This window comes from Nomascus leucogenys, chromosome 20, assembly GCF_006542625.1.
Source record: "Nomascus leucogenys isolate Asia chromosome 20, Asia_NLE_v1, whole genome shotgun sequence".
In the NCBI taxonomy this organism is placed as follows: domain Eukaryota; kingdom Metazoa; phylum Chordata; class Mammalia; order Primates; family Hylobatidae; genus Nomascus; species Nomascus leucogenys.
In genome coordinates, this window is record NC_044400.1 from 83,566,716 (window position 1) to 83,594,470 (window position 27,755).

The 27,755-nt window shown below is 40.1% G+C and overlaps 1 protein-coding gene and 1 pseudogene across 3 annotated transcripts in view; one reads left to right on the top strand and one right to left on the bottom strand.

Moving 5' to 3' along the window:
• LOC100599219 (zinc finger protein 595) overlaps positions 1-20,300 on the bottom strand; it is a 32,610-nt gene extending 12,310 nt beyond the window's left edge. The window contains exons 1-3 of one of the 3 annotated variants that reach the window (XM_012499821.1): positions 20,094-20,300; positions 14,053-14,179; positions 13,453-13,548 (exon numbers count right to left, since the gene is read on the bottom strand). In XM_012499821.1, the coding sequence (XP_012355275.1) occupies positions 13,453-13,548; positions 14,053-14,179; positions 20,094-20,096 (226 nt within the window). In that variant the 5' untranslated portion in view covers positions 20,097-20,300. Of the gene's footprint in view, positions 1-13,452; positions 13,549-14,052; positions 14,231-20,093 lie in introns of those variants that run through there. The other 2 variants (XM_030801121.1, XM_030801120.1) reach the window with 2 other exon arrangements.
• A 731-nt stretch (positions 20,301-21,031) lies between these two features.
• Positions 21,032-24,442, top strand: LOC100605297 (annotated as a pseudogene).
• The last annotated feature ends 3,313 nt before the right edge of the window (positions 24,443-27,755 follow it).

Sequence of the window (27,755 nt, forward strand, 5' to 3'; positions counted from 1 at the left end):
ACAGAACTTAACAAAAACATTTTACCTATGTTTACCAGATTATTAATATTGGATATAATTCAGTAAAAGCCAAAAGGAAAAAATATATAGGACAAAAGAAAGTGAAGGAAAAGAGGAGGTGGGTTAGTGAATCTTGGTAGTTTTAACTATGGTCTCTCCAATCCTTTGTGCCCTATTAAAAAAAGCTTATTGCTAATAAATCACCTTTTCATTGACTTTGATGATGTTCCCTCTTTAGATATCTCAAATTCACAGACTCCAGATTCTCATTTTTCCCTCATAAACAAATAATTTTGTCTTCAGTGTTCTGAACAGAATACCTGTTAACCAAAGTTTGCTTAAGTTTCTCTCCTTTACCCAAGCCCCTGGACTCTGCTCCACCTTCAGTCTGAGATAGCACGCAACCCCTCTTCATGTCCCTCCCAAGAACAGGTTGACGTCAGGGTGAAACATTCTGCAATCCTGAATCTGATCCATTCTGCCCTCTCCCTCACACCTTCTTTCTAATCTTGCTTGCTCCTCCGTATGACAAACAGCCCTTTTCTGCCTCATTTTGGAGATGCTTGCAGGTCTTATGCTTGGTGCTTTCCCCAATGCAATATTCCTTAGAATAAAGTCACTTCTTACCTCATCGGAATTTATTTGACAATATCTAGGAAGAGCCCCAAGACAATAACAATTACACCCTCTCAGAGGACATCACAAGAAACCTCCCATCCCAACTCTCACTGCGTCTGCCTGTGGATCCTCAGCTTTCCAGGGTTCTGTAGCTTCTCAATATAAAGGCTCCTTCCATGTCTAATTTGAGCCAGGCTGGGACACCTGCAGGAAAGGTTCCCCAGTAAGTAACAACTGGGCTATTGATTACATCCTTTGACAGTGTCAAGATTGGCCTTACCCTGCAGTTAATGGGCTTAGGTCTGATTCCCAGTCAAGGTTATTCCCTTCGTTTTATACAAAAGGAACTCAGTGTTTGAAGAATCCAGCAGAATTCCTCAAACTCAGTGCTTATGTTCACAGGAGAAATGGAAATTAGAAGGCGCTTACATTTCATACTTCAACAAGAAAAGCCAAAATATCCATTTCAGACAGCAAACATCATTTAGGTATTATTTCCATAATAACAAATAATTAAGCAATCATTTATGAGCACTTCCAGGAATGTCAAGTCCTAGTCCATAGAATTTAACATTAAACTCAAACATGCAGATAACAGGATACAGAGTAGACTTATCCACTATCGCAAATTCTCCACTATGCAGAAAAAAGAAACTGGTGTTTTGGCAAATCTCTATAAATCACCAATTTCTCTACCACAATTTATTGTGGAAATGTATTCACTTTTCTGCAGCCATAAAAGAAGAAAATTTTTCCTACTTCTTTTCACCCAGTAATATTTTTATAACTAAGCACTGAGATTCTGTGTGAAATAACTCCCAAAATGTACAGATTTCAGAAACTTACTACCCTTGCTCAGGGAAAAAAAAAATGAAAATAAGAATTTTTAACAAATAAAATATATCACGAGATTTTTTTAAAACTCACATTTTTATGCCTCTTTGAGAATATTTTCATATTTTTCAAGCTCTACCAATAGAATGCACTGTGCAGTTAATAAAAATGAAAGCTGAAATAAATAAACAATCTTTTCAAGATGACAAACCCAGGGAATGGCAGTACTGGCTGGAATGGTATGTCTGACTCAAGTGTCAAGTCAGGCCATCCTATGATATAGATCCTCCCACCCCCATCCTACTCATTGAAATACTCAATGACCACCGTCCCAAGGGCCTCTGCACTGTGTGCCTCTGTGTGCCTGGAGTACATTTTTTTTTTTTTTTTGCAGGTCCTTGTATCACCTTGCGAGAATGAACATTCAGTGTTGTTGGGGATACTTTTTCCCCTTTCACAATTCTGAAAAAATCCAGATGGTAGGAATTATTTCTGCCTTTCCCATCAATATCAGCATTCCATTGGCTGACCAGCGATGTCTCTAAAACATGTCTCTAAAACATGGAAACTGGATTTGGAGAAAGAAAATCTTAATGCCACAAGGATTTGGGTTTTTGGATGAAAAGTAAACAAGAAGAGTGCTCTTAGCATCAGGGCACTCAGCTGCTCCCTTGAGGCTCCACCCTAAACCTCAGGCTGTCCGCCATGAGGAAATGATGCAGTAGCTGTTATTCCCTAGACACTCCAAGAGACATGGCCGCCGTAGGCATCTGTGGTCTTCCCAGACAGTTCTGAAACCTAGGACCAGGAAAAGACAATAGGATGGATGAGGAAGAATCACCTTGTAAAACTGGGAACCTAAACCCAGGGACATTCTGATAAGAAGACAAAAGAAGAGGCACAAAAGATGCATACTTTCACCACTGTTATTCAACATAGTACTGGAAGTGCCAGCCACAGCAATTTGACAAGAGAAAAAAATAAAGGGCATCCAAATTGGAAAGAAAGAAGTCAAATTATATCTTTGTTTGCAGATGATGTAGTTTTATATTTGAAAAAATCTAATTAACTAGAACACTATTAGAACTAATAAATTTAGTCAAAATATAGGATTTAAAAATTAGTAGTGCTTCCATATGCCAACAGTGAACAATGTGAAAAAGAAATCAAGAGAGTAATCCCATTTACAATAGCCACAAATTAAATACCTAGGAATTAAGTAAAGAAGTGAAAGAGCTCTACAATGAATACTATGAAATACTGATGCAAGAAATTTAAAAAGACAAAAAAAGGAAAGATATTTTATGTTCATGAATAAAAAGAATCAATACTTTCTAAATGTCAATACTACCTGAAGCAATCTACAGATTTAATGCAATCCCTATCAAAAGATCAATGACATTCTTCATAGAAATAGGAAAAACAATTCTACAATGTGGACAGATCCACAAAAGACTCAGAATAGCGAAAGTCACTGTAAGAAAAAAGAAACTGGAGGAATCATACTATTTAACTATAAATGATTCTACAGACCTACAGTAATTAGAACAGCATGGGCTGATCAGTAAAACAGTAGAGAGAACACAGATATAAATCCATACATCTACAGCAAACTTATTTTTGACAAATGTGTCAAGAATATTTATTGGGGGGCTGAGCATGCTGACTCATGCCTAATCCCAGAACTCTGAAAGGCTGAGACAGGTGGATCACTTGAGATCAGGAGTTTGAGACCAGAGTGGCCAACATGGTGAAACTCTGTCTCTACTAAAAATACAAAAATTAGTCAGACGTGGGGGCACACACCTGTAGTCCCACCTACTCCAGAGGCTGAGGTGGGAGAATTGCTTGAACCCGGGAGGCAGAGGTTGCAGTGAGCCAAGACTGTGCCACTGAACTCCAGCCTGGGTGACAGAGCAAGTCTCTGTCTTAAAAAAAAAAAAAAAAAAAAAGGATATTTATTGGGAAAAGTGCTACAAAAACTCAATATTCATATTCAAAAGAATGAAACTAGATCCCTATCTCTGGCCATATGAAAAATTAAATCAAAATGGATTAGAGACTCAAATCTAAGACCTCAAACTGTAGAGATTCAATCAAGCTGGTGGGGAAAATATTAAAGATAGTTATCTACCATGGGTGCTTAATTGCTTTCTACTTGGGAAGTCCACAATGTCAATTACTCTCTAGTAGTGTTGACTCAAGCCTTTGTCAATTAATCTTTACTAAATAAATGCGAATCTAACTGGCTGGTCAGGGTCACAACTCTTTACAGAACTCTCTGGGGAGTCTGTAAGCAGCCTGGACACCCAGCTGGACTGGCAAAACAGAATATCTGTGTATCAGTGTACTTTATTCATCCATCGTTTGGGTCAGGGTCTGCAGGCAGACCCCCGCATCAAACTATAAAACTACTACAAGAAAACATTGGTGAAACTCTCCAGGAAATTAAAATGGGCAAAAATGTCTTGAATAATACCACCACAAGCACAGGGAGCCAAAGCAAAGATGAACCAATGGAATCACATCAAGTTAAAGAGCTTCTAAACAGCAAAGAATCACCATAAAGAGCTTCTAAACAGCAAATGAAACAATCAACAAAGTGAAGAGACAACACACAAAATGAGAGAAAACATGTGCAAACCGCCCATCAAAAAAGGAATAACCAGAATACGTAAGGCACATAAACAGCTCTATAGGATAAGATCAAATAATCTGATTATGAATGTGCAAAGAATGTTTATAGACATTTCTCAAAAGAGGGCATACAAATAACAAAAAGGTATATGATAAGGTGCTCCACATCATTTATCATCAGAGAAATGCAAATCAAAACGACAATGAGATATTATCTCACCCCAGTTACAATGGCTCTTATCCAAAAGTCAGTCAATAACAAATGCTGGTGAGGATGTGGAGAAAAAAAATCTAGTATTCTCTTGGTGTGAATGTAAATTAATCCAACCACTATGGAGGACAGCTTAGAGGTTCCTCAAAAAATGAAAAATAGAGCTACTATATTATCCAACAATCACATTCCTAGGTATGTACATAAATGAGGACATCAAAGAGATATTTGCACCTCCATTTTATTGCAGCAGTGCTCACCTTAGCCAAGATTTAGAAGCAATCTAAGTGTCTATCAACAGATGAATGGATAAAGCAAATGTGGTACAAATACACAACGGAGTACTTTTCAATCATAAAAAAGAGTAAGATCCTGTCATTTGCAACAACATGGATAGAACTAGAGGTCATTATGTTAAGAGAAATAAGCCAGGCACATGATGGCAAACTTTGCATGTTCTCACACATTTGCTGGACTTAAAAACTAAATTGATTTAATTCATGGAGATAGAGAGCAGAAGGATTGTTACCAGAGGCTGGAATGTATAGTGAGGGGTTGGAGAGAAGTGGGGAAGGTTAATGGATACAAAAATAATTAGAATGGGTAAGATTTAGTAGTTGCTAGTACAACAGAGTGACTATAGTCGAAAGCAATTTAATTGTACATTTTTAAGTAACTAAAAGAATGTTATTAGATTGTTCATAAAACAAAGAACAAAAACTTGAGGCAATGAATAACCATTTATGCTGATGTTATTTTTGTGCATTTCATGCCTTCATCAAAATAACTCATGTAACCCATAGATACATATAGGTACTATGTACTCACAAAAATTAAAATAATAAATAAAATACAAATTTGAAATGAAAACCGTAAAAACAAACACCACTGGTCCTCATTTCTTCATACATATATGAACTTAACACCACGCTGATCACATTGCCTTTGTGAGAATTTCTGAACATAGTTAAGAATTTGTACTACTTCAGTTGAGCACAACGCCAAAAACACGTAAAAGAGAAGAAAAATTTTATTACATATGCCCAGCACAGCCTGACCTCCTCCCAATACAGCATGCTGCAATCCAGGAGAAACTCCCAACTCTATGCTTCTTTCTCAGGAGAGAAAGAGAAATGTGGAATATATGTCCACATTCCTGTCTTTTGAGGGACTGTCCAAAGAGGAATTTTGTCTCCCCTGACGTGTCTCCTCTGATGTAGAGTGCTGATGGAAATGGTGGTATACTTCGGATGACAGCTATGCATATTTTGCAGTAACATAAGAAGCAATCCTGGCCGGGTGTAGTGGCTCACACCTGTAATCCCAGCACTTTGGGAGGCCGAGATGGGCAGATCATGAGGTCAGGAGATTGAGACCATCCTGGCTAACTCGGTGAAACCCCGTCTCTAGTAAAAATACAAAAATTAGCCGGGAGTGGTGATGGGTGCCTGTAGTCCCAGCTACTCGGGAGGCTGAGACAGGAGAATGGTGTGAACCCGGGAGGCAGAGCTTGCAATGAGCCGAGATGGCTCCACTGCACTCCAGCCTGGGCGACAGAGTGAGACTCCGTCTCAAAAAGAAAAAAAGAAGCAATCCTAAAAGCATATCAGAACTAAAGAGACCAGAAGTGCTGAACAACTGTCAAAAAGAGAAACAACATCAGAAGCACCATACATCCTGATTTTAAAAACCTATTATAAAGTTATAGTAACTGAAATACTTTATAACTCAATTTTAAAATACCAGTGAAACAGAATAAAGCACACAAATAGTCCCTTGTATATATTATCAAATGAAGAGTAATTTACACATCCATATTCATGGTAGCATTATCTACAAAAGCAAGTAAGTGAAAATAACTTTTCTTAATAAATGAATAAAGACAATTTCAAATATATAAATAATTATTATTCAGCTTCTTAAAAGCAGAAAATTTTGTTAAATCCACAATAAGGATACATTTTTAAGGCTTTATTTATGTGGAAGAAACCCAGGCACAAAAGTATGGAAACAATATAATTCCACTTATGTAAGATACCTAGAGTAGTTGAACTCATAGAAGCAGAAAGAAGATTAAAACTGTGTCAGGGTTAAGTGGAGAAGAAAATGAGTAGCTGTTGTTTCATGGACAGCCTGTTAGAATGCAAAACAACCCTTTTTTAACTTTATTTTAAGATCAGAGTATATGTGCAGGTTTCTTATACCAGTAAACTGTCATGGAGGTTTGTTGTACAGATTATTTGGTCATCAAAGTATTTAGCGTAGTTCTCATTATAAAACACTGAATTATATAACACATCCTTTCATATCACCTGTAATAAAACTAGAAATCAAAAGCAGAAGCAAAATTGCCAAATCCAAAAATATGTGAAACTTAATACACTCTTGAACATATTCTTATCTGTGTCAGTTGATTTAATATTGTCAAATGACCATACTATACAGTGATATTCAAATTCAATGTAATCCTAATGAAAATAAAAATGATACTTTGTGAAGAAGTATTTTTTACAATTCTTACTTTTATATGGAATTTCAAAGGACCACTGATAGCCCGAATATTCTTAGAAAACAAGAACAAAGTTACAGGCACAACGTTTCTTGTTTTTAAAACAGATAACAAAGCTAAATAAATGAAAACAGTGTGGTACTTGCAAGAAGACAAATAGATGATGGAACAGAACCCAGAACTCAAAAATAAACCATTGTGTATATGTTCAAAGGATCTTCAACAAGGTTGCTATAACCACAGAATAAGAAAAAGACAGTCTCTTCAATAGATGGTGTTGGAAAACTCTATATCCATATGAAAAAACTGAAGTTGGATCCTTCCCCTGAACCATATACAAAAACTGTCTTGAATGCGTTAAATATTTAAATGTAAGAATTGTAACTGTAAAATCTTTAGAAGAAAATATAGGAAGAAAGATTATGACATTGATCTCAGCAATGTTTTCTTGCATGTAACATCAAATACATGAGCAAAAAATTCAAAATCACAGAAAAGTGGGACTACATTAAATTTATCTCTCCACATTAAAGATTTAGTAAGAGTCCCACCTAAGCAGCAGAAAAGCCAAAATATACATATATTTGACAGAAGATAACATCCAGAACAACTCCAAAAAAAAAAACCAAAAAGTTACATGACTAATAGACAAGAGATGAAAATGTTTCTCCAAAGATGAAATACACAAACAATTACTGAAAAAAAATTCTAATCTTTAGAAAAATGTAAAGAAAAACCACAATGAGGTATTACTATGCATTAATTAAGATGGCCAATATCAAGCAAACAAAAAATAATATATATTGTCAACAATGTAGAGAAATTGAAACCGTTGTACACTGTTGGTGGAAAAAATGTGATGCAGCCACCTGAAAAAAGTATGGAGGTTCCTCCAAAAATTAAAAATAAAGTTATCGTATGACCCAGTAATTCCACTTCTGAGCATCTATTTAAAGTATGCAATGTATACTTTAATACTGAAAGAAGTATTTGCACATCCATATTCACTGTATTAGTTTATTCTTGCATTGCTATAAAAAAAATTCCTGAGACTTGGTAATTTATTTTTAAAAAGAGGTTTAGTTGGCTTATGGTTCTGCACGCTGTACAGCAAGCACAGCAGTTTCTGCTTTAGGGGAGGCCTTGAAAAGCTTCCAGTCATGGCAGAAAGAAAAGGGACAGAGAGTCATCTCACATGGTGGCAGCAGGAGCAAGAGAGCATGAGAGGGAAGGTGCCAGATGCTTTTGAAAAATGAGATCTCAAGAGAAGTCACTCACTATGGCAAAGACAGTACCAAAGGGGCTGGTGCTAAACTATTCATGAGAAGCCAACCCTATGATCCAATTACCTCCCACCAGGCCCACCTCCAACACTAGGGACTGCAATTTGACGTGAGATTTGAATGGGGACCCAGATCCAAACTATATCACTTACAAAAGCCAAAAACTGAAAAAACTCAAACGCCCTTCAATAGATGAATGATTGAAAAAGATGTGGCTTACACATACAATGAAATATTCTTTAGCCTCAAATGAAAATATCTCGTCAGATGCTACGATAAGGATAAATCTTAAAGCCATTATTTTAAGTGAAATAAGACACCAACAAAGTGACAGTGTATGATTCCACGTATATAAGATATTTTAAATAGTAAACTCCTGGAAAATGGAAGTAGAAAGGTGCTTGCCTATGGTTAGGGTTGTGAAACCTCAGTGGTGCCAAAAATCAAAAAGGATTATTTGGGAAAAGCAGGCCCTCACCCAGGTGGCCAACTCAAGGGCCCACAGACATGGCTACAGACAAGGAAATGGGGCACCGAGCTTGGTCTTACTGAAGATTATGAAGCAGTTCTGCAACCTCTCTCAAACTCCTTCAGCTATAATCCAAAAGTGGTCCTTCCCATCAAGTGACCAGCAGGGAAGCACACCCAGCCATGGCCCTGGAAGCAAGCCTGCAGATCTTGGCCTCATCTGTGGTCCCTGAAGCAGCCCTGTGACTCAGTTGTAGCTCTCACAGCCACAGTCCATGGCCAGTTGTACACACTAAGGGACCCACAGACAGAACTGTGAAAACTGTTCCCAGGTAGTTAGTAGAAGCCAATCCCACTCATACACATGGTATTTGGGTCATCATATGCAGACAAACTTCAAAACCCTACCCTACTGCCTGCCATATAGATTAATGTCCTCAAGGATGTTTAATCTTTCCATGGCCCAGAAAGAATTCATGACTGTCCAAATCTCTGGTAATACAACCATCAAAGGCAGACCCCATATCACTCAAACACAGATGTATGGTAAGTCCTCACTTAATGTTCAAAATAGGTTCTTGAAAACTGCATCTTTAAATGAAACAATGCTGCTATATGCCATTTAAACAACAGACCCAGCAGCACCCTTGTGACCCAGCTATGACCTTTCTTCTCAGCAAGCCCAGAGGTAATCTTATCAGCCAGGAGACCCAATAAAAGGAGATCTTTACTTGCCAAAGATAGTTTATAGAAACTGTTAAGAGTTGTTAGATCCTTCAAATGTACAGACATGGGGCTGTTTCGAGGACCAAAGCTGAGGCCAAGATCCACAAGCATGCCTCCAGGGCCACAGCTTTTACCTTAACATATTACTGAAAGTTTGTATCAGAACAATTAGACAAGGAAAATAAAGCTTTCCAGCTTGGAAGTAAAAATGTTACTGTTTGTAGATAATATGATTATGCATATATACAAAACCCTAGAGTAAAACAACAAAAACTGAACTAACAAATGCATTCGTTAAGGTATCAGGATACATAATCAACATAAAAATACTTGTGGGGTTTTTTTGTTTGTTTGAGATAGGGTCTCACTCTGTTGCCCAGGCTCATCTCAAACTCCTGTGCTCAAGTGATCCACCTTCCTTGGCCTCTAGCCTCTGAAAGTGTGCAGGACTACAGAAACGAGGCACTGCACCTGACCCTACATACAAATATTTGTTGCATTTCCATAAACAAACTTTCCAAAAAAAGAGAGAAAGTTTCCAATTGCGATAGTATAAAAATAAGGAACTGAATCAAAATAAATGTAAAGTGGCCCAGCATAGTGGCTCACGCCTGTAATGCCAGCACATTGGGATGCCAAGGTGGGGAGATCACTTGAGGCCAGGATTTCCAGACCAGCCTGGCCAACATGGCAAAACCCCATCTCCACTAAAAATACAAAAAAATTAGCCGGGCGTGGTGGTGTGTGCCTGTAATCCCAGCTACTTGGGAGGCTGAGGCTGGAGAATCGCTTGAACCTGGGAGGTGGGGTTTGCAGTGAGCTGAGATTGTGCCACTGCACTCCAGCCTAGGCAAAAGAGCGAGACTCCGTCTCAAAAAATAAGTACATAAATAAAATAAATTAAAAAATGTAAAGGATGAGATAAAGATGTATACACTAACACAGTTAAGATATTGATGACAGAAATTGAAGTAGGCACAAATAAATGAAAACATAATCCATTAGGATAACTAATATTGTCAAGGAATATTATCCAAAGTGATCTGTAGATTCAATGTGATCCCTATCAGAATTTTAGTGGCATTTTTCACAGTAATAGAAAACACAATTGTAAAATGTAAGTGTAATCTTAAATAACTTACAATAACCTGAGCAATCTTGAGAAAGAACAAAGCTGGGGGCATCATACTTTCTAATTTCAAACTTTACTTAAAGGTCATAGTAATCAAGAGTATGGTATGTGCATAAAAACAGATACAAAAACCAGTGCAACCAAATAGGGCGCCCAGAAACATATCCATGCATACAAGGTCAACTAATCTTTGACAAGGCCACCAAGAATACACAATGCAGAAAGTATAGTCTTGTCAATACATGGTACCAGAAAAACCGGATATCCACAAGCAAAAGAATAAAATTAGACTATACCATAAATAAAATTTTCTTATACCATACCCCAAAAGTAACTCAAAATAAAAGACTTAAATGTAAGACATAAAAGCTTAAAACTCCTGAATAAAACATATGGAAAAACCTTGTCGATATTGGTCTTGGCAATTTGGTATGTCACCAAAAGCACAGCAACAGAAGAAAATACAAAAGAGTGGGACTGCATCCAAGTGAACAGCTTCTGTACAGTAAAGGAAAAAACCAAAATTTAAAAAAATCCTACAAAAAATAGAAAAATATTTGCAAGTCATATATCTGATAGTTAATATCCAAAATTGTAAGAAACTTCTGCAATTCAAAGCAAAACAATAATGATGATAACCTATTCAAAAATAGGCAAAAGGTTAGTTTTGTTTTGTTTTTCCCACAAAGAAGACATACATACAAGGGAAATCCTGTATGCCATTAGTGAGATATAAATTGATAAAGTCATCATAAAAAATAAAAATGGAAGTATCACATAATTCAGCAATACCGCCTCTGGGGATACTACAAAAGGAAATAAAATTAGTACCTCAAAGAAATATCTTCAGCCCCATGTTCATTTTAGTTTTGTTTAAAATAGCCAAAAAAATTTATATATATACACACACAGTAGAATACTATTCAGCCATAAAAGAGAAGGAAATCTAGCCATTTACAACACTGATAGACCTTGAAGACATTACGCTAAGTGAAATAAGCCAAACACAAAGAAACTGCATATTCTCAGATGAGGAATCTAAAAATGTAAACTCATAGGAACAGAGAGTAGAATGGTGGTTGTTAGTGCCTGAGGGTGGGAATATGAGGAAATGTTGTTCAAAGAGCACAAATTTTTAGTTGTAAGTTGAGTAAGTCTGAGAAAGCTAACGTACATTAGCATTAGATTAGCAAAATAGCATTGTCTTTATAGTAACACTGTAAAGTATGCTTACAATTTGCTACAACAGTAGACCTCAAGTGTTCTTATGACAAAAAAAATGGTTATCTATGTGAGGTAATAGATGTGTTCATCAACTTGACAACATTTTGTTTCAAAATGTGTATGCATATCAAATAATTACACTGTACAAATTAAATAGTTACACAATTTTATCAGAAAAATCCGTATCACACAAACACAGACGTATGCGAAGTCCTGATTTAATGTTCAAAATAGATTCTTGAAAACTGCATCTTTAAATGAAACAATGTTGCTATATGCCATTCAAACATAACTTGTTTTTATTGATTAAACTCTGGTAAAATTAGTTTTCTTAAACAATATGTTGCTTTACTTACGGTTTCCAAGAACCTATCAACAATGTTAAGTGAGAATTTCCTGTACACATATATGACTCATATAGGTATGTGTATGTGTGTGTGACACACAGTTCTACATATAGATGGTTTATAGCTCAATGAGAGAATCCCAGTAGGCTTCCTACTAAATATATTTAGACAAAATTATAAGATAATAGTTTATCAAGAAATAAGGTAACAACTGAGAGCTTAATATACTCTTAAGAATGTTCTAAGCTGGTTAATGACAGTGCATTTAAGAAATCTAGAAGGTGGGCCAGGCGCGGTGGCTCACGCCTGTAATTCTAGCACTTTGGAAGGCCGAGGTGGGCAGATCACTTGAGGTCAGGAGTTCAAACCCAGCCTGGCCAACATGGTGAAACCCCGTGGCGAGCACCTGCAATCCCAGCTACTCAGGAGGCTGAGGCAGAAGAATTGTTTGAACCCGGGAGGGGGAGGTTGCAGGGCGGCAGAGGTTGCAGCGAGCCGAGGTCACGCCACTGCACTCCAGCCTTGGTGACAGAGCAAGACTCCGTCTCAAAAAAAAAAAAAAAAAAAAAGAAAGGAAGAAATCTAGAAGGTGAGTAGATACTTTAAACCAGTGGTATCCAATCCTTTGAGTGTGAGGACGTTTTTGCTTATCTGTGGTGATGGGTATCACAAAGATTATTCACAAACCTATTTCTTGTTTCTTAGCTCATCAGCTATCATTATTGTTTGTGTATTTTATAATTTTAAGTGTGGCCCAAGACAAATCTTCTTCCAATGTGGCCCAGGGAAGCCAAGAGTTTGAAAACCCGTGCTTTAAACTATATTATAATTTGAAAATTTGAATATATAGAGTTTAAATTACAAATTTCAGTTTACACAAAATAACATTTTGAAGTAAAGTAACATATTTTTTCATATTTGGAAAAATGCTTATTGGTCTGATAAAATTGCTGAGTAAGAGTTTTTGTAGAATTACATTTGCAACCTCTATAGGATTAAAAATAACTAAGCAGAAAAAATGCAGCATCTGTCCTTGGTGTTCCTAGGATTTCTAAACCAAATCCCATTATGTCTACTACTCACCTTATGTATTTTAGGCATGATGCAAAAATAATATTTGAAAAAATACTTTAACATAGAGGTCCTCAATAATACAAATACTCCTATGTCTCTAAAAGCAATGGAACAGCAGTCAGATTATGCAGCCCGTTATAAGCGATAAAGTAGACATTGGCTCTCCCCGTAAATTTGAATGGCGATCACTGAAGAAAAAAAGGAAATTCTTAGAAGATTTAAGAGCATGGGACAGAAGATGACCCTATTTGTGAATAACAGAAAAAATCCATCCTTTTCAGAAATTACTTTCATTGGCGCAGTTTCCCAAACTACATTTGAAGGCCTGGCTTCCTTCCTGACCTCTGGCCTCCTTGCCTGTGTCCTCTCCTTCATTCGGTCTCACCTACCTGGGGGTTTGGCTGCTGTCTCATGTATCTTCAAATTGCAGGGCTCTTTTATTTGCTCCAGACAGGTGACCAGGTCTGGGTTAGAGATCACAAAACCTGTTTTATTAAAAAAAAAATTAACATGACTACTGCTGGGGATACTCCAATGACCAATCTATTACTATGCTAAGTAGAATAAAGAAATTATGGAAGACTCTAGAAAATTAACCCAAAAATTGTTTCCTGACAGAATCTTTAGAATACTGAAATATTTTAAATCTGTGGGTTCTAAGTTCCACTACCCAGTACTACTGAATCAAAAATAAGTGGTGCAAATTGGATTTTAAGATGTGGAAAACAATATTTTACATCACTGAATTTCTAGAATCACTACTATCCTAGAGTGAAGGACACAAATTAGCTCAAGAAAAGAGATGGTTTATGCAATGATGAAACATCCTGAAGATTTTCTTTTTACACCAGTAAATTCCCAATTTTTTTCTTGTAGAAATGAACTGAAATTAATTAATGCAAAGCAGAAGCTCCCAAGAGACATTCTACAAAGAAAGAAAATGAAACTCAGAGGGAGTATTAGGAATTATGTATTAAAGTTATCCTCACCCAGGGAGACCAGGTTTCTGTAGTTCTCCAACATCACATCTCTATATAAATTCTGCTGGGCAGGATCCAGACATTTCCACTCTTCGGGGGAGAATTCTATGGCCACATCCCTGAACGTTAAGAGTTCCTGAAAACACATATTTATCATGTGACAGAGTTCTTAATTTGACTATAATGAAATAAGAGAACTAGTTGTGACTTATGTGACTGACTGGAATTATCGGATAAAATAACTTTTAACACAGTAATGTTATCTAAAGTATTCTATAACTCTGAAGAAAAAGGAGGGCATGCCAGCAATTTTTGTTGCTGCAATGGAAGTATGGGCTACACTGACCTGCCCCTACCAAAACCAAGCACAGCAGGCCCTGTGACCTCCTGGAACAAAGGTTGAACTCATGTCTCATTAAAGTATCTGGAAGCCCTCATGCTTGACCCTGGCCTCACTGTAATGTCACGCAAGAAACGTAACAGGATCTGTGGGGAGGGAACAGGTGACTGTTTCTCTTCAAACTGCCATGTGATCCTACTGGAAGACTGGGCTGAGAGTCACTTAGCTAAGCACTGCCTCTCAAGCTTCAATGTGCATATAAATTTGGTATTCTAGGCCTCACTGTAAGTAACAAAATTCTGCAGGTTTGAAAAGTGTCCATGAATTAGCTTTTTACAGCAAGTCTCCTGTTAATGCTGATGCTCCTCCTAGACCCGTTACAGTACCACTCAGCTAGAGAAAGCAGACACAGCACACAGAGTCCCTTACCCCAACACCCTTATCACAACACAAATACTTTTCATCTGAAGCCAAGACCAGCAATCATCATCCTGAAACATGGCATTCTCTGCAAGCCCTTTAAAGGTTATAGCGGCTGCAGATGGTGGCAATGTCTGAGTAAGTCTGCGTTTGAAAAACAGCACATCCACATGCATTAATGTGATATTTATGGAGCATGTACTATGTGCTCAGGAGTATGTCACAGAGCACTGTGCTGGGAAGCTCACATTATGTGTGTTAATTCTCACAGCATCCTGGGAGGTGGGTACAAAGTGTGTGATACTTCCCAGGATTTAAATGCAGGGCCTAGCATTTCTATTTTTTCTTCTGTTTTCCTATCATTGATTTTTTAAAAATATATAGAATAATAGCTCAATGTAGATAAATGGGAGAGACACAGAAGAAAGTTTCAAGTACAATTCAGGAATTTTTTATTTTTGTGTTTATAGTTATTTTGAGACTTGTGAAAAATCCACTGAAACTGCAAAGATGGAGAACAGGTTTCTGGATGGGATGTCTCTAGAAATACTGGCTTTAATTTTATATAAAATAATTTAAGGCCTCAAAGTACATTGCTTTTCCCCATTTATCAGCTTTTGTGTTTCAGGAAATTGGGAGCACCAGATCTGGACAGGCAGCGGGAATAGCTACTCCAAACTCTGATCTCCTCTAAGCACCCAAATCCACCCTCTAAGCAGTTCTGTGAGGTATTTCAGTGTGGGGACAGACCTGGACAAGGTTCAGTAGAGGGTGGATTTGGGCAAAGTTGGGACAGAAAATGGGCCCTAGGCTTCTGCTCTCTAGGCCACTAAGTAGTTTCAGTTTTGTCTTTTCTAAGCCTGCTCAAAAGAAATTTGATTCCCAGAGTTTGTGTAATTTTTGTCTATTTTGCCACCTCCCCATCTAGAACATACAATAACAAGGAATTTAACCAAAACCCTTTTGTTTTTCCAGACCAATTATATTTGAAGCTAAATATTTATTCTTAGCAAGGCAAGAACAATACAAATAATGACTTCTCTTCTGTCCATAAACAGCCCTGCAGGTGGTGGCATCAAAATTCACAAGACAATAAAAGGGAAGTAATCCAAATGAAGCTTAAGTCTCCTGCACAGTTTTCATCTTTGTACTGAATACATGACGCTGAATTCAATCATTTATTCATGTGCTCTAGAATGCAAGTTCCTTGATGGTAGGGAGCACGACTATTTCATCTCTTTTTCTAATGACCATATGAAACACTGACCCCAGTCTGCACATGACACCCTCAAATGTCTCAAACACTCACTGATGCTGCTGAGAGTATCCTCAGTGACCCTGGGCTGATGCCTCCATAGTGATCCAGGCAGGAGACTCAGGCTGACTTTGTGTGGTGCAAACAGAAAATGGAACTGCCCTGGTGGAGCTGCAGATCCTGGATCCGGATATGATATCCCCTGTCCCTGATCGGCTAACTCTGAGGTAAGAAGAACAAAAGTACTCTACTCCAGTAACACAGGGAGGCATAGTTGGCATTATGGCTCTGGATATTTAGTGGCCTTGACTTCCCACTGCTAAGGTGCTTGTTTACACTTACAGATTCTGCCACAGGACTGTGTTCACACTAGAAGCCTCTCACACAGCTGTAGCAGGTCACTGGATAAGATCTGGAAAACTTAAAGGGCTCCACTCTGAAAGTGGGGCTTAAGATGTCTATGTTGACCTCTCATGATGCAGAAAACACCTTCTGTGACTTTTCTGTATCTCTTCAACCCAAAGTCTGGCCCTGTCTTGTGAATCCTAGGCAGAGGCCAGCTTTTATGTGCAGATTCTAGGTGAGATCAATGTGTGCTGCATTCTTGAGTTACAGGAAGAAGAGTAAAATCAGAGGAAAGACCTTCTCATGAAGCCTCCTTCAACATATTCTAAAGAATACTTTGAGCTAAAGGGAAAAAGCTGGGGTAAACATAAGTAGAGAGTTTATTTGAGCCAAAGCTTGAAGACTGCAATCCCGGAGTATAAAGTTGCCCTGAATATACGCTCCAATTAGAAGCAGTTACAAGCATATTTTTAAAGGCAAAAAGGAAGTCAGAGAGGAGATTGATAGAAAGGTGTCAGAAATTCTTACTGGTTTACAGAAGTAACATTGGTTAGTGATTGGCCATATACATAGTTAAGCTATAAGGTATGGGTTACAGTGTCCAGTGTGGCATTATTAGGGTAATTTACAGCCACTTGTGGCAATAGCAAGCAATTTCAAAAGACAAATAGTTCAAGGAGGAGAACAGTATGTGAGTGTGGTCTCATTTTAACACATCTCTGGGTCTGATAAATTTAAAAACTTGTATTTCTCAGATAAAAGTTCTTTTATCAAATCCCAGGACATAAATTCAGAATTCGGAACTGCACATTTAGGTCTTGGAGGCTGGTGAGCTATGCACATTTGTGGGCATGTGGGCAAGGGGAGGTGGGAGGGAGCAGAATTTCTCAGGTTTAATCGATGCGTATGTGTGATTCTGGTTAAGTTTATGGGCCCCAAATCTCTGAAATCAGTGTCAGAACGGAAGACGCCAGGAGCACTGAAGGCGGTGAAATAACTGACTGCTGTCCCGAAAAGTTATTTTTGTAGAAATTTAACTGCTCTAGAAAGGACTGTAGATCTCAAGAGAGAGACCATTCTGTTTGCAGATTTGGGAAGCACTTTGCCGCACAATTGTAGGTTGTGACTGGAATCCTGAGAAAGAATGTTTTCTCAAGTGAAGTTGGCTGGACATTTTGTGTATAACATCTGGTAATTCTGGACAGTGTGTGGAAAATATAACTAAAAGCAAAATCATCTGCAGTCCTAAAAAAAGTCTCCACAATAACAGAACTGCAAGAAAATGTTTTGTTGTATAGTTAAACCAAAATGTGATGCGCATCACAAGCAATCTAAGAAAATGCAAACACAGAAAAGTCACCATAATCAGTTCTCAAGTAGAAGCCTTGAAAGCACCATTTGTCATACACAATTTATTATAATTTCACCTTGTAATTTGAGAGGTCATCTGGGTTTTCTAATTTTTTCCGATCATTAAAGAAAAAATAAACATCCACATCTTCATGACAGGATGTAGATTTGCAATGTGGAGCTAGGTACCTGCTGAAGGCAGCCTCCTAGTCTCCTACAGAAACTGTGAAATAGGGTGTATATTCTTGCTATTCACATTTCAAAGCACTAGTTCCCAGGTCCCAGATGAAGACAATTTTGAGCCAAAAAAGACAAATGACCTATTTTACTGAAAAAAATGATTTACATATATTTCAAAGAAGCAGAGATAAATATAAAAGTTCTCAAACTAAATGCTTTAAGAAAAGGGAGAAGAGCAAAAATTCTTCCCTCATTCTAAAGAGAAAGCATTAAGCCTCTTCTAATTTGTGTCTGCTCCTACAACAGCCAGGCCTAAAGGCCTGGTCTTGAACTCACTAACGTCTGAATTCTCATAGGCACCTGAGGGATGGACTTGGGCACACCGTGTGCACAGAAAAGAGAATTTGTGGGGAAGGAAAAAGCAGAAGAGAGAAAGGAGCTATCAAGAGCCATGGGTGGGAGGCCGGGGGCAGTGGCTCACGCCTGTAATCCCAGCACTTTGGGAGGCCGAGGCGGGCGGATCACGAGGTCAGGAGATTGAGACCATCCTGGCTAACACGGTGAAATCCCCTCTCTACTAAAAATACAGAAAAAAAAATCAGCCGAGCATGGTGGCGGGCGCCTGTAATCCCAGCTACTCAGGAGGCTGAGTCAGGAGAATGGCGTGAACCTGGGAGGCGGAGCTTGCAGTAAGCCGAGATCACACCACTGCACTCCAGCCTGGGCGACAGAGCAAGACTCCATCTCCAAAAAAAAAAAAAGAGCCATGAGTGGGAGCAGGGCAGGACTGACTAAAGCACTGGTTTGTGCTACAGGTACAGGCCAAGGCAGGGCTACACTCTGATTCCATGTCTACAAAGACAGAAGAGAAAGTCAGAAGAGATTAGGATCAGGTGGTCTAGAAGTCTGGGTGGGTGAAGGAAGCAGGTTCCTGCTATAGATCCAGTGTCTGCGGTTGAGATGAGCCAGGAGACTTCTGGGCACTGCGTGTGTTTTTGGCAGAAAACGCTAGGCGCAAAGCTGGCATGGGCACAATTCCTGAGGTGGAACCCCGTACTGGGAGGAGTGGGGCAATGCGAATGCCCGGTGGGCATGCTCAGGAGTGGGTTAGCATTGGGTGGGGACTGGCAGCAGGGTGCGGGGAAGGGATGTTTCTCAGAACTCCTTTCCTCTGCGTTCTCGGTCCCTTCTCTCCCCAGAAGGAGACCTGGAGGAACAGGACAGTGCCCAGCGGGACAGCACAGGTGCAGAACCCGGCCGCGCCTCCTGCAGACACCAGGCATCTCCCTCCAGCCCAGGCTCAGCCATGTTTTTCTTCTGACAGAAAACGTGCGGAGTTTCCTCAGCACCAGTCAATGCTCCAGCCCCAACGAGCTGTCCAGTGACTCACTAACGACAACGCCCAGAGTCAGCGCAGACCCTACAAGCTCAGCGCTCTTCCCGCAGCTGCCTCCTTGCAGACGCCAGTCCCTGCCTCTGCACACCCGTATTCATTTCTGAACGTCTGCCAACAAACCAGGGACCCACATCCTGAAGTTCAATAATGTGGCAGAACTACTCACAGAACGCTGTGCGCACCGACACCAGCGTATTCTAAAAGATGCCACTCAGGAACAGCCACGCGGAGGTGGTGCACAGGGCAAGGGGACTGGTGGGAAAGTTGGAGCGGGCGGGTGATTTGCTTCGCTTCTTCACACACCTCACAAAAGCCTTTCCTTCAAGACCCGCCGGCAGCCCCCAAACCAAGAGCCGCGACCAGCGCTGTCCCATTAATGAGTCGTTTGCTCACATGAACTCCGTTTTGATGGGGCCTTGATCTCATTCCGAACAGGGTAAAGTAGGGACTGGACCCCCGGACCACAGCTCCTCCCACGCGGGCACCACGCACGCGGGCGCCAGCGTCTTCCAGATGAGCTCCTCCTCACCCCACAGCCCAGGGAAGGTGCGGGGCTGCGGGCGCAGAACTGCACAAGGAGGGCTGCAGGCGGGCCAGAGCCGCCGTGCGGGGACCGACAGGAGCCCGGTCCCTCACCCGAAGGGACTGAAGGCTGAGCGGCGGCAGCGGGGACTCAGTTCGCAGACTCGGTCCCGCCGCCGCCATTTCCCGCCGGTTGCGGTAAGGCCTCCCCAGCCTCGGGATGCCCTGCCCCGCACACTCACCATTTCTCGACTTCAGGGGATCCGGGAGTCTTAGCTACAAATCATCCAATACCCTCAGGTCACAGAGCGAGGGGAGGCAGAAGCTGTGGCTGAATCGCCGAGGCCTCTCGGAGCCGAGGACGCAGAGAGCTGAAGCTCTAACCCAAGCCCTCGCAGGAGCCAGAGGAAAAGGCCGCGCCAGATCCCGGAAGCCAACCCCTCCTCTCTGGCTGCGCGCCTGATTGGGCAGTTCTCACTCCGACACTCTGATTGGATAGTACTCCAATCCCCGCCCTCGGACCTTGAGTAACAGAATTTGCAACCATACACTCCACTGATGAGGCAAGAGTGACAGGCTGGGGCCTCCAGGCCCTTTCAGGCAGGGCTTTCTCTCGGGCTTGGCCAGACGCAGCCCAGGGGTCTTTTTTTAACCTTGTTGTGTGTAAGATTATGTCCACTTGTAAAATACACGCACGCACGCACACACAGACGTGCACACACACGCGCGCACACAAACACGCACACACACACATGCATGCACACATGCATGCACAGGCACACACTTTTTCACAAAGGGAAGCAATATGACAATTATTTTAATATTTTAGATTTCATAACCCTTCTGGCAGCTAGTCTTTTGAGTAGGGCACCTGAGATTTTAAGAGGGAAGCAATCCTCTAAAAAATAAAATGTTAATTTGTGAATTTTCCGTTTTTTATTAGCCACGTCAAAAATAATATTTAAAGAGTGAAGTTGTTTGTAATAATTTTTAACCCATTGTATCAAAATATTGTTTTACTATGTGATCGATATATAATTAGAAATATAGTATATTTCTGATCTAATTCTTCTAAACTCTCTGTGTATTTTATGTTTGCAGCACATTTTACTTCAAACCAGTTACATTCCAGTTACCCAGTAGCTACATATGGCAGGTGGCTGCCACATTGAGCGCAGCTATGAGGGCTGTCTTCCCTCAGGGAAGTGAGGGCCTGAACACTTCTTTTCTGCTGGAAGTAAGGGACCAGCCTCTCTACCAACTTTTGTCCTCATGCTCAAGGGTGGGTGGGACAGTGCCCCTAGAGAAAGCAGGGGCTGCAAGCTGAGAGTATCCACGTGAAGACCACGTTTCCCAGTTGCTGTTTGGTGGAGGTGTGGTGGTCTCTTTGGTTCAGCCAGGTCGGGACTCTTGTGCCACGACCAAAAAGAATTAAGCACACGGATACCAGAGAGTGAATAATGCTGAGCAGAATTTATTAAGCGAAAGGAAAGCTCTCAGAAGCAAGAGGGGACCTGAAAGCAGGTTGAGAGAAATGAGGCTGAGGTCTGGGTCTTTTATGTGGCAAGAACAAGTATGTCTTCTGTGGGTTCTGCCCAAATGGGAGGGGTAAGGTTCCTCACTAAGGGTGTTGCATCTGCGCATGCCTGGTATTGGCCACAGTGACTCCATTTTGGTTAGTAACCATGAGTGCCTAAGCGAAACTTACACGAGGGGAGCTAAAACATCAATGCTAATGTCATGTTAATGACCTTATAATGAGCTGGGTCAAGTTAAGAACATTTAGGTTGATTTATTGCGCCTGTGCCTAAGTTGGGACAGTCCCTTTGGAGCAACATCCTGGCATAAGAGGAAGTTCTTAACCACATTTCTTCCCACTAGCTACAGGGGTGGTGCAGGTGCGGTCCCACAGGTGTTTTTCCTCTCCCCAGACCCTCTCTATCTGCTTAACTAGCATCCGACTGCCTCCTCTAGCAAAGGTTCCTCTTCCTTTCAAATATCAGACAGTAAACAAAGAATGTTGGGGCCACACGAGCAGAGAACACCATGTCTTCAGATCTCTTCACAGCCTTGTCCTCCAGAGTTTAGAAGTGGAGGGAAAAGATTAAAGGCAATCTTCTTGTTTTGCTATTTGTCTTTGGACCTAATCTGGACCTAATTTGGACACACAGGCTGTAACTATGTGTTTTTCTCCTTTGGTGTGGGGCACTGTGTGAGCTTAAGTGCCAATCACATGCATCCACATCTACCTGCATTTCTGTTCCCAGAAGGAAGACCGTGAGTGTGAGTTGTCCAGGTCCTTGGCAACTTGAACAAAGAATTGAACAAAATGTGCAAAGTAACAAAGGAAAAAAACCGAGGAAGGAAGCATCAAAAGCGGAAATTTATTAAGGTAAGAAATAGGGTGGGTGTGGGCTTGAGCAAGTGGCTCAAGGACCCAGTTACGAAGTTTTCTGGGTTTTAAGTACTCCTTTTGAGGTCCCTATCAGCTACCACTGATCTGGATGAAGGATTTGGTCCGTGGCTAATTAAAGGCTTAGGAGAATTGGCACCCTATGCAGATGAAGGAATGGCCAGTGCTTGGCCTACAGACACTCCAAGGCACTTTCCCTTTCCACCTGAGAAGTGGTAGAAAGGGGAGGGTTGTGGGGACAGTAGCCTTTGATCCTTTGTCACTCAGGTGTGGGGAGATGGGATTTTTTCTTTTGATTCAGCTGTTGGAAGTTTGCCTTAACTGGCCTTAGGTTCCCTGCCTCCAGACCTTGGTGTTTTTTTCTTTTAGGAAGTCAGCACAAATTGGCCTTTAAGTTCTCTGCCTCCAGACCCCATTCTCCTGCCTCCCTTCTGTACAAACCATTTGTTATACATAGTTCATCCTAAACTCACGTGGTAATTGGGGAGGCCTTCTGTGTATGCTGGTTGGTTATATGCAAAGAAAAAATAAACTTCCAACATCATGATAGGAGGCAGTTTTGCAAGGTGCCTTGCAGGTAAGCCTACCTTACCTTCAGCTCTAAGTGGCTCTGAGTCACTCTCAATCTCACACAGAAACAGTGAGATAGGGTACTATAATCTTGGCTATTTATATTTCTTTTTTTGTTTTCTTTTTTTGAGACGGAGTCTTGCTCTGTCGCCCAGGCTGGAGTGCAGTGGTGTGATCTCGGCTTACTGCAAGCTCTGCCTCCGGGGTTCACGCCATTCTCCTGCCTCAGCCTCCCTAGTAGCTGGGACTACAGGTGGCTGCCACCACACCTGGCTATTTTTTTTGTATTTTTAGTAGAGACGGGGTTTCACTTTGTTAGCCAGAATGGTCTTGATCTCCTGACCTCATGATCCGCCCACCTCGGCCTCCCAAAGTGCCGGGATTACAGGCATGAGCCACCGCGCCTGGCCAGCTATTTATATTTCAAAGCAGTGGATCCCTTCTCCCTAAGCCCTGGGCTGCAGCAATTCTGCTTGCCCTCTCCTAGTGGCCTGTGTGCTCGCCCAAACCCTGCCATCTACCACTGAGGCACAGCCCACAGCTGGCAGCTCACATTTTACATTACAGAGTGGGGTCCCCACATTTTACATTATAGAGCAGGGTCCCTGAGCTGCAGGAGGAGAGCCTGCAGGGCTCCTGGGTAGAATTGCACTTTTGCAATAAGGGGAACAGGAGAAATGTTTCAGCCTCACTTTCTATTTATAATAGTGACACAAAAAGAATATTTCTGGATACATAGCATGGATCTAGATAGAGTAGCTCCAGGAGTTCTCACGATGACAGCCCCCTTCACTCACAGACACCATGTGATACTAATAGGGCTCAGACACAGATACCCAAAGCACTGAAGAGAAAGACAGCTCTCAGTCTGAGTAAAACTGTATTGAGAGAAGAAAAGAGGTTGAAAGAATCTTAAAGACAAATTCAGATTACATATAACATTAGTCAAATTGACCAGAAAATATTCTCCTGAAGAAGTTCTTCTCTAAACACCAGAAGGGCACAGCTACTCTCAGCATGAGAAACACAAGTATTATGAAGAAAGAGGGCTTATTCTGAGCAGAATTGCCATCTCTGCTGCTCTCCCATCTCCCAGCTGTTGGATTGGGAATCTATACTGGAACACACCTGACAACCTCCAGCAGCACTTTTTGATGAAGAATTGGAATTCACTCTATTCACATAGTAGAATTATATCAGAGATTGCAAGATAGCTAACTGAAGAGCTACTGTGATTCTTGGGTGGCCACATCACCTGCATTTATTTGTCCGGGAATAGTGGCATTCCTAATTTAGTAAAATAAAAGAATAGACTGTAAAATTATGTTGACCTATAATTATACCTATGGGATCAATTAATAAGCACGTCAGGTTAATATGTACTGTAGCAATGTGGTAGTAAATTTTCTTTGGGTATTAAATATAAATGTCTACATATAAATAATTTAAATATACTAGTCATAGTGTATATATTTTTTAAATTGTCTGTAAGCTTAATTACAATATTTTATAATACTTTATATTTCAAACAAAGTAATACTTATATTAAAGGTATATAAACTTAATTCAAACAAATTAATACTTATAATAAAGTTATGTAAACTTAAAGTTATAATACTTTATATTTCAAACAAATTAATAACATTAATATTAAAATTACTATTTAAGAGGTTTATTCAAAATAAATATTGTGGACTTATATTCACACAATTGTAGAAAATACTGTTTAATTTACATGGATGTAGTTGTCTACTAAAGACTACACAAAACTATGCTAATTTTTCTTAAGTAATAAGTAGACACCAAGGCACAGCTAAAAATTCCACTGCTCAGTTTATACAGTAACTGTTCTTGCTTTTGCAGGACAGGCTCCAGATATTATCACCTTTGATATAATCGCCTTAGATGATGAGTTTTCTGTTAGAGAAACTTAGTATCTTTTACTCTTCATTACTCTGTATTGCTGAATTGAATCCTATCCTTTGTGCTCAACTTTTGTGTGATCTTAAAATGAGCTTTATTATTCTAAACAAATCTGTCTACTTTAAAAGATTGAAAATGAAAAAAAAAAAAAACCTTTGCCAAATCAAAAGCAAAAACAAAATAATGGTTCTCAGGTCCTAGATAAAGAGAATCCTGAGTCAAAAAAAAAAAGGTAAGCTTTATTTAGCGTTAAAATAATTTATATATATATGTATATTTCAAAAGAAGCAAAGAAAAATGTACATGTAGGCTAAATGCTTTTTTCTTCTTCTCCTTCTTCTTCTTTTTCTTCTTCCTCTTCCTCTTCCTCCTTCTCCTCCTCTTCCTCCTCTTCCTCTTCCTCTTCTTTCTTTTCTTCTTCTTCTTCTTCTTCTTCTTCTTCTTCTTCTTCTTCTTCTTCTTCTTTCTTTTCTTCCTTCTTCTTCTTTTTCTTCCTTCTTCTTCTTTCTTTTCTTCCTTCTTCTTCCTCTTCTTTCTTTCTCCTTTTTTTTTTCGAGATGGAATCTCACTCTGTTGCTTAGGATGGAGTACAGTGGCACAATCTCGGCTCACTGCAACCTCTGCCTCCTGGGTTCAAGTGATTCTCCTGCCTCGGCCTCCTGAGTAGCTGGGACTACAGGCACCCACCAACATGCCCAGCTAATTTTTGTATTTTTAGTAAAGATGGGGTTTCACCATGTTGGTCATGCTGGTCTCAAACTCCTGACCTCATGGTCTGCCCACCTCAGCCTCCCAAAGTGTTGGGATTACAGGCATGAGCCACCGCGCATGGCTGATGTCTTTCTTCTAACACTATATGTGTAGAGTTTGAGGAATACAAAGCAATTCTCCAACACCAACTAGTTGTTTAACCTTTTAAATCTCACACCACCAAAGTCAGCACAGGCCCTAGAGTCCAGAGCTTAGTCCTACAACACTGCTGTTACTGCAGATGCCAGTCACAAACCACAGGTACCCATACGTACTTCTGAGCTACTAAGAAGTGAGGACTCCCATAACCCCTTTCTCAAGTTTAAGAATTTGATTAAAATGCTCACAGAACTCAGCCAAACACCGTACTTCTGTTTAACAGTTTATTATAAAATATACAACACAGGAACAGTTGGAAATGGAAGAGGTGTATAGAAGCTACAGAGCCCAGGCAGGCTGGGGACCCATAGGCAGATGCAGCTGGGGATAGGATGAAAGGGGATTGGGACAAACTTTCTGAGGAAAAAATTTAAATGTCCTGGGGTTGTTTATAGACTTTGTCAAATAAAGCAAATTCAGATTTAGGTAAGATTTAGATGCACATATAATCTTAATATTATATACCTATTTTTGTAATACTTTATAGTTTATAATGTGTTTTACTGGCAATCTAAGTTGAAATCTAGTTTACTTTTAGCTACAAATACCCTCCAGGAAGGCAAGTTTTATAACTACATATCTTTGTTAAGTTGTATGTGGTCCTATAAGGCACAACATGCCTCTACTTCGAAAAGAATAGCCACCAAGTCCTGAATGGAAATGCAAGAATTGTGAAAGAATTCAGTCACCTAATTTGTTGATTAGAGAGGATTTCATTTTTTTGTTTTTTGAGACAGAGTTTCACACTTGTTGCCCAGGCTGGAGTGCAATGGCACAATCTCAGCTCACTGCAACCTCTCCCTTCCAGGTTCAAGTGATTCTCCTGTCTCAGCCTCCTGAGTAGCTGGGATTACAGGCGTCCGCCACTACACCCAGAGAATTTTTGGTATTTTTAGTAGAGATGGGGTTTCACCATGTTGGCCATGCTAGTCTTGAACTCCTGACCTCAGGTGATCCACCTGCCTCGGCCTCCCAAAGTGTTGGGATTACAGGCGTGAGCCACCACGCCCGGCCGAGTATTTCATTTCTGTAGGTACCATCAGTTTTCTCACTTCTCCCTATCTATTGAACATGTTCCACATTTTTTCCTGCAGCCCTTTCACCAAATCATAACCCAGGAGAATGGTGAAGGCACAGAGAGTGATAAGCTGCTTCATGACAATCTTCACTTCAGAACTAAAAGCAGCAACTGCACTATTTAGGTATGTGTGACTTGTGAACATTCTGTCTATGAGTTACAACTGTCTATTTTAACTTAGAAGACTCAAACTTCAAAATTAATAATTACTTTTTAGATGTATACAAAAGTAAAATATTCCAGCATTTTAGGAGGCCGAGTGTGGGGGTTGGATCACTTGAGTTCAGGAGTTCAAGACCAGCCTGACTAACATGGTGAAACCCTGTTTCTACTAAAGATATACAAAATTAGCCAGGCCTGGTTGTGTACCCTGGTAATCCCAGTTACTTGGGAGGCTGAGGCAGGAGAATTGCTTAAACCTGGGAGGCAGAGGTTGCAGTGAGCTGAGGTCATGCCATTGCATTCCAGCCTGCGCAACAAGAGCAAAACTTTGTCTCAAAAAAAAAAAAGTAAAATATTGTCCTTAATTTTTATCTTATAAAACTATATTATATTCTATAAACAGTCACATAAATTAATTGTTCTTCAGCCATGTTAAAATGCACTATTGTTTTCACATCTTAAGAAAGAATAAGTATGGACACAAGAGCTTGTTTTCCTTTTCCAGACTTAAAATTTGTGATATAAAAGTTAACTGAATTGAGAGCGTTTCTACTGGGTTTCCACATCATTTTCCACAGTGGAATCACATGAGGCATAGAATTCAGTGCACCTACACATAGCTTTGAAATATAGTCCTCTGACTATGTCTGGAGAATATGCCAAGCATTCCAACAGCAAGCAAGACTGAGGCATCAGCATAGAGATTAGGCCTGGCTGAAGAGCTCTTGAAATACATGTGCCTTATACAAAACACCTGGCAATGTCAGACACCATGGTATAAAAATCACCAAAGTAATTAGGCCAGTGACTGTGTCATTGATTGTAACTACCAGTCAATGTCTACCTAAC